Raw genomic sequence first — 6,404 nt, 5'->3', positions numbered from 1 at the left:
CCCCCCCCCCCATTTTTGTCAAATGTCCACGTTTAAAAACCCCCTAAATCCGAAAGATAGGTTATTACGAATGTGTATGTCTGTCGGTATGTATTTATGCCTGTCTGTCAGCCCGATAACTTTTGAAAAAATAATTCTATTAGTTTGGCCTCTAGTACACTCTTTAAGTGTCCTAAACTAAAGGTTAAGTTCGCTAGCCAGCCATTATGGATAAAAAATTACAAAAGTGAGCGCCTTTTGAATATTTTTGATACCATACGAGAACGGTTTGGCCAACAAGCCCGTTAAAATTTCTCAAATGTGATTTTTTGGGCCACCCTGGGGGACATAGATGGAAGTTTGTTGTGTTTTTATTTGAAATCATTTTAATCAAATGACACACCGAGTGTTCTTTTTCTTTTAGGGGTACATCGTTTATAATATAATCTTTTAAATGTTCGTAATGCGTCGGTATACAAAAAAAAGTGATTTCCCTATTACTAATTCTGAATGGCATTTTTTGCAGTATTTTTCTTTTTATTTATTTTGAATCAGATTTTTCAAATCATTACTAATCTTAAACAATTGTTTCTTTTTCCTTAAGACAAAGAAAGCAAATTTTCGTATGTTTTTCATCATGAATTCCAGCATGGTCTTCAGATTTTTTAGATATATTTTACGATTTCTTCACAACAACCTACTTGCTCAAAATATTAAAAAACGCTAAACAACTATGATAATGGGATTCCAATACAAAGATGTATTGTCTACGAATGGTTAGCAAACATTATTTTCACGAAACTTGTTCTAAGTAAGTTTACATTAGGCAAGAGACAATTTTGTAGGCTATTCGAAACCGGAATGGTGAAAACTAGAAAATTTAAAACATTTCCTAGAAGGGGATAGATTCATTCTGATTGAAAGTAATTGAATTTTGAGTTTGGATTACTCTTTGAATGAGCTTTGAATTTATCGGATTGGAAGCATGGATTGAAAAGGATTAAAAGGTGTATTAGGATTCAAGTTTATATTCACACACAGAATGAAAAGTATTTAAAGTTGGGTTCAATTTGGTTTCTGTTTCACTCATATTGAGCGCACGGACACAGTACAAATAAATAACTAAAGTTATATTCGGCCTAATTACAGATTTGACTTGAATTAAGGAAGTAACTAAAGTTAAGGGCATGTGATATTTAGAAAATTTTCGATTTTACCAGTTTTAGGTTCCCCCGGCTTTTTTTCTAGAATAATAAATATTTTGTCCTAAAAATTTGGGAAATAATAGCGAACATACTAACGGAATTGTAACACACATAACCTCGAAATATACACGCACGTTGTTAGCAATATCAAAAAATTTTTGATAAAAAAACACAAAAAAGTGTGTGGGGACGTCCGTTAGCATGTTCGCTATCATTTTCCAAATTTTTAAGACAAAATACTTATTTTTCTAGAAAAAAAAGCCGGGGAACCTAAAACTGGTAAAATCGACAATTTTCTAAGTATGACATGCCCTTAAGTGTATAAACTACCTTGAATAAAGCACTAACTTATCTTAAGTAAGAAATCAGCATTTTCCTACTGGAATAAAGTAAAGTATGCTTCCTAAATTTTAATATGTAGTTCGGAAAGTAAGTTGAAGGTAACCTGGAATAACATATAAGGCTTTCGTTATCTAAAATAGAGGAGTAGACCCTTCCTGAATTCCAGGATCGTACTACCTTACATTACGTTACAGAACGCTTACGCTAGAGCTCGTGGCCTTTCATGTTAGTCGCGTTCTACTCCAATACTCCATGTCACGATGGTCAGTGTCGGCTATGATACTATGTTTCCACATTCATGGAGTTTTAGTTTCGCGGATTAAAAAAAGTGTTGTATCAAAAAAAGTTCCAGTTGTCAGTCAATTTTTGAATTATTGAACCCATAAAAATAATTAAATTATTATGAAATGTCTGAATTCGCAATTTGAGCGCCCACTAGATATATTACGTAACACAATTTTCCGAAGATTTTGGACCTCACCTGCCCCCTATATTCCGTTTTTTCATTTTCCCTGTATTTTCTTGCAAGTTGGAAACCCAACTTGTATATTTCCTGTAACGAATAACTATATGAGAACAGCTCAGGAGTATAGGTTAGGGTGAGAAATTTCGTGTTTTTCGTTAAAATATTACCCTTAATTTTAGTTAGAATGGAGTATTAACTTAAGGTTAAATTAGCTTTCAGTATACGTATATTCTTAAGTGAATATCGTTCGTACCTGAGTTTAAGGTCATGCCTCCCTGAATTTCGGATAGTCCCTACCTGAATTTCAGGAATCTGATTCCCTTAAATTAATGTTCACATGTAATTAGTAATTTCAGATTGCCTATGTTTCTTTTTGTCATACCTTAAAATAAGCTGAATTTTCGACTTAAATCAAGCACTTTTTTCTATTTGTCTGGCCCATCGGATTGGGCAGTGGATTGAGGAGTGAAAGTTGATTTCCAATTGGTGTGTGATTCATTCAGATTGGTTTCGGATGCACACTTGTTCATTCGGAATGGTGCAATGATGGGAGAACGCAGATATCTCGCATGCGCACTAGTGATTCCTGTGTATTTTTTAGTTGATACATAATTGACATAAACTACAAATACCCAGGAATCAGTACTGCGCATGTGAGAGATATCCGCGTTCTCCCATCACTGGACTTGTTTCGGATTCAGTCAGATTCATTCTAGTTAAATTTAAGAACTTTGGTCAGAAGTTGGTGTTGGTGCATGAAAGCCTCGGATTGTTTCAGATTAATTCAAATTTATTCGACCTACAAAAAATGTCCAAAGATAATAAAATTAGAAAATATTTTTAAACACTCAAACTTTTTTTAGAAACCTCATTTGTGGTTTCCTGGGATCGAATTATGTAAAGATATGTCAAAAAATTAAGTTTAAAAATTTTCATCTTTACAAAACTTCCTCTATGAGAAAGAAATAGTAGTATTATAAATAATCGTATCTCTTCATCATTGCAGGAATAATGAAGAGGGAGGCTGATGCAGGAGTAATGACAGGCAGTGGAGGTCCAGCCAGTCCCCATAAACGCTACAGGCAAGGCGATGATGAACTTCGTCTACTCATCCCCAGTAAGGTAGGCAAAAATTGATCTCATTATCTGATTGATCTCTCATTGATTCAGTTAAACTTCAACGAAACATGTGTGTTCGTGCGCGTGAGTGTGTGCAATTGAGACCTGTCCTAGCGAGAAAAATTCCCAGGAATTTAGGAGAAGTCTTGTATTACTCCTCTTTTAACTCGACTGTTTTCGTCACGGTATAATGCCCTCGCCAGGACTAAAAGAAAAATATCATCATATGTAGATTCATTCTAGCGTGGCGCAGATGGGCCCTGACCAATAAAAATCCAAATTTTGAATCCTAAAACATGCAGGGCGATTAATAATCGCTGGGGGGGGGGTGTTATTATCCCTCAAAGATAAATTTTCTAGAAATTGTTGATGTAAGTTATTGGCTTTAGGGTCGGTTAATTGAAATGAATTAAGTTGTCTCGATCGTTTCGGCACATAATAGTGGCCCTCATCAGTGAGTTTGATTTAATCTGTGAAAAGTACATAATATACCGGTTTTCAATGTAATTTAAGTTGAATTAATCCTTTCCAACCCCTTTTTAACTACCCCATACCCCTTAAATGTGCTATTCCAACTTTGTCAAAACGGTGCCTTATTTCGTTTGCATGAGATTATAATTACAAACAAATATTGCTATAAAATGTTTTGAATTATTTGATATAACTGAATGTAAATTCATCTCCTCTCTTCATTTTTAAAACTCTTTTTCCCATTTTACCCCTTTTCAGACGAAGTAAAAGGGTAGTTTTTAGTTTTCAGCCCATTAGAAGGATTGTTTTTTAATTCACGTTAGTTTTACATTATCATAAGAGAAGGTATTAGATTTGTGTAAAATTTGACCCCCCCCCCCCAGTTTTCGTCAAATGTCCACGTTTTGAGACCCCCTAAATCCGAAAAACAGGTTTTTACGGATGTGTATGTATGTCTGTCTGTGAACACGATACTTTTGAAAAAATTAATCTATTGATTGCCTTCTGGTATACTCTTTTAGTGTCCTAAACTAAAGGTCAAGTTCATTAGCCAGCCATTTTGGATACAAATTCAAAAAGTGAGCGCCTTTTTAATATTTTTAAGACCATTTTTTCCAAAATTCAAGAATTCTTTGTACGATTATTCATAGTATTTAAAAAGTGGAACAATTTATCTAATGACTTTTCATAAAATTAAAAATTATGAGTTATAGTATTTACAAAATTCCAAAAATGACACGAAAATGAACCTTTGGAAGCCAATTAACGGATGATATGAAAAAGTGACAAGAGAAGAAAAAGTTTGATTTTCAAGTGCCCCTAGAAGATTATCATAACAACTTTTTGAATTTTCTATCTTGTGCGATACGTGATGAGAATGTGTTTGTTAAAGCCGAAGGAGTTTTAACAAAAGAGAATTCACAATCACCAAATTACTGTTGTCGAATTTTTCACCTTCGGTTTTAAGAAGTTTGTGCAGAAAGATCGAGCGCGTAGCGCGAGGTAAATACAATATCGAGCGCGAAGCGCGAGAACCAACAGTCGCGCGCCCCGGGCGCGCTCAAACTTGCGAGGGTAGCGCGCAGCGCGCGACGAGAATGTGCCCGCCAAGCAGGCACATTTTTTATGTCAGATTTGGATTCATCGTCAAAAAATACATTGAAAACGTATTTTTGCTCTTCCAAATACGAGGTGCGTTAAAAAAAGGTGACTTCATGGTTTTTTCAAAAAATATTCATTTATTCTTCAATATTTATGTTGTACCTTTCAAAGTAATCCCCCTCAGATATAATACACTTGTGCCAATGCTTTTTCCAAACATCGAAGTACTTCTGATAATCATTTTGTGGTATAGCCTTGAGTTCTTTCAGCAATGCAGTTTTTATCTCCTCAATTATTGAAAATCGATGACCTTTCATGGGTCTCTTCAGTTTTGGGAAAAGAAAAAAGTCACTGGGGGCCAAATCCGGTGAATATGGAGACTGAGGCATGACTGTGGTGCTGTTTTTGGTAAGAGAATCTTTCACAACCAACGATGAATGAGCAGGTGCATTATCGTGATGCAAAAGCCACGAATTGTTTTTCCAAAATTCCGGACGTTTTTTGCGTATTGCCTCTCGAAAACGGCAAATAACTTGAAGATAATACTCCTTATTGACCGTACGACCTTGTGGTAAGAATTCTTGATACTCCATTTTTTCGAAAGAAGAAAATCGCCGAGCACACCAAACCCTTCTAACCTTTTACGCCTCTGCCAGAAAAACAACACGAGCTATATAGTCAAAACTTTGAACATTTTATCGTGAAGAGTGTACCAACACAACAAAACAAAAAATTTAAAACTTGAATGTACGTAGCCCGCGAAAATTGAAAAGTCACCTTACTTTTTGAACACACCTCGTACATGAAAATTTATTAGCGTAACTAAGGGGTGAGACACTCTTAAAACAACCCCTTAAATTTGAATAACCACCCAATATAATGTTTATATGACGTAACTGGCTTATATACTATTGAAAAAGGACCGAAAAGCCAATATATTGGCTCACCCCCTGATCTAGACTTTGTCTATGATCAATCAATGATATAAGATAACTATTGGGCCAATTTTACGAGGTTAAACAAATTTTGCTTTCCTTATCGATGAAAAAGTGATGACATTTTTTCTTATCGCAGTAGTAAGAATATCAATTGACAAGAAACATTTCATTTAAAGAATGATGAATTCTAATATTTTGTTCCTTGATTTCTCATATAAAAATTTTGATTTGAAAAAATTTTATATATCCGAAAATGTTTCAATTTTAAAAGTAGAATCATTTCAACAATCACAATATAATGAAAAATAATTTTTCGAAAGAAACATCGTCGTGCATAATAATGATTTAATTATGATTTTAAATTCTACTTCCCCCCCTCTCCCAACCCTCCCTTATTAACTGAAGTTTTTGGTGGGACTGACGTTAGAACTACAATCTCCACCATATGAGGATTTGATACTTAACTTTGACATGATTTCGACTCAGAAAATAAACTTATTGCATAAAGGTGATAGTTGGGCGTATAATCTAAACAATGAATAATACAAACTACAAAATAGCCTCGGAAAGGACTGGAACTTTTAATGACAAAAGGCATGCACACGGAAAATCTAAAGGTCATGTTTCAGGCGACGAATGGAGAATGGGTGTTTGGAATGCTAGGGGAGTAACTGATCTCATGGTAAAAGAATTGCGTGAAACAATGGACGTGAAGAAACTAGATATTTTATGTGTGTCCGAAACAAAGAAAAAGGGATGCGAAACTAAAGACATAAAAAACGG

At 34.7% G+C, this 6,404-nt stretch overlaps 1 protein-coding gene and 1 long non-coding RNA gene across 8 annotated transcripts in view; one reads left to right on the top strand and one right to left on the bottom strand.

Annotated features, from left to right (window-relative positions):
• Nucleotides 1-6,404, top strand: part of LOC117175240 (heterogeneous nuclear ribonucleoprotein K) — a 374,225-nt gene that overhangs the window by 110,657 nt on the left and 257,164 nt on the right. For all 7 annotated transcript variants that reach the window (XM_033364916.1, XM_033364913.1, XM_033364918.1 and 4 more), the window contains one exon: nt 2,999-3,114. In XM_033364916.1, the coding sequence (XP_033220807.1) occupies nt 3,004-3,114 (111 nt within the window). In that variant the 5' untranslated portion in view covers nt 2,999-3,003. The remainder of the gene's footprint in view (nt 1-2,998; nt 3,115-6,404) is intronic.
• LOC117175243 overlaps nt 1-6,404 on the bottom strand; it is a 225,958-nt gene that overhangs the window by 146,817 nt on the left and 72,737 nt on the right. The window lies entirely within an intron of this gene.

This window comes from Belonocnema kinseyi, chromosome 6 (genome assembly GCF_010883055.1).
Source record: "Belonocnema kinseyi isolate 2016_QV_RU_SX_M_011 chromosome 6, B_treatae_v1, whole genome shotgun sequence".
Classification (NCBI taxonomy): domain Eukaryota; kingdom Metazoa; phylum Arthropoda; class Insecta; order Hymenoptera; family Cynipidae; genus Belonocnema; species Belonocnema kinseyi.
This window is presented reverse-complemented; position numbering and strand designations above follow the sequence as displayed.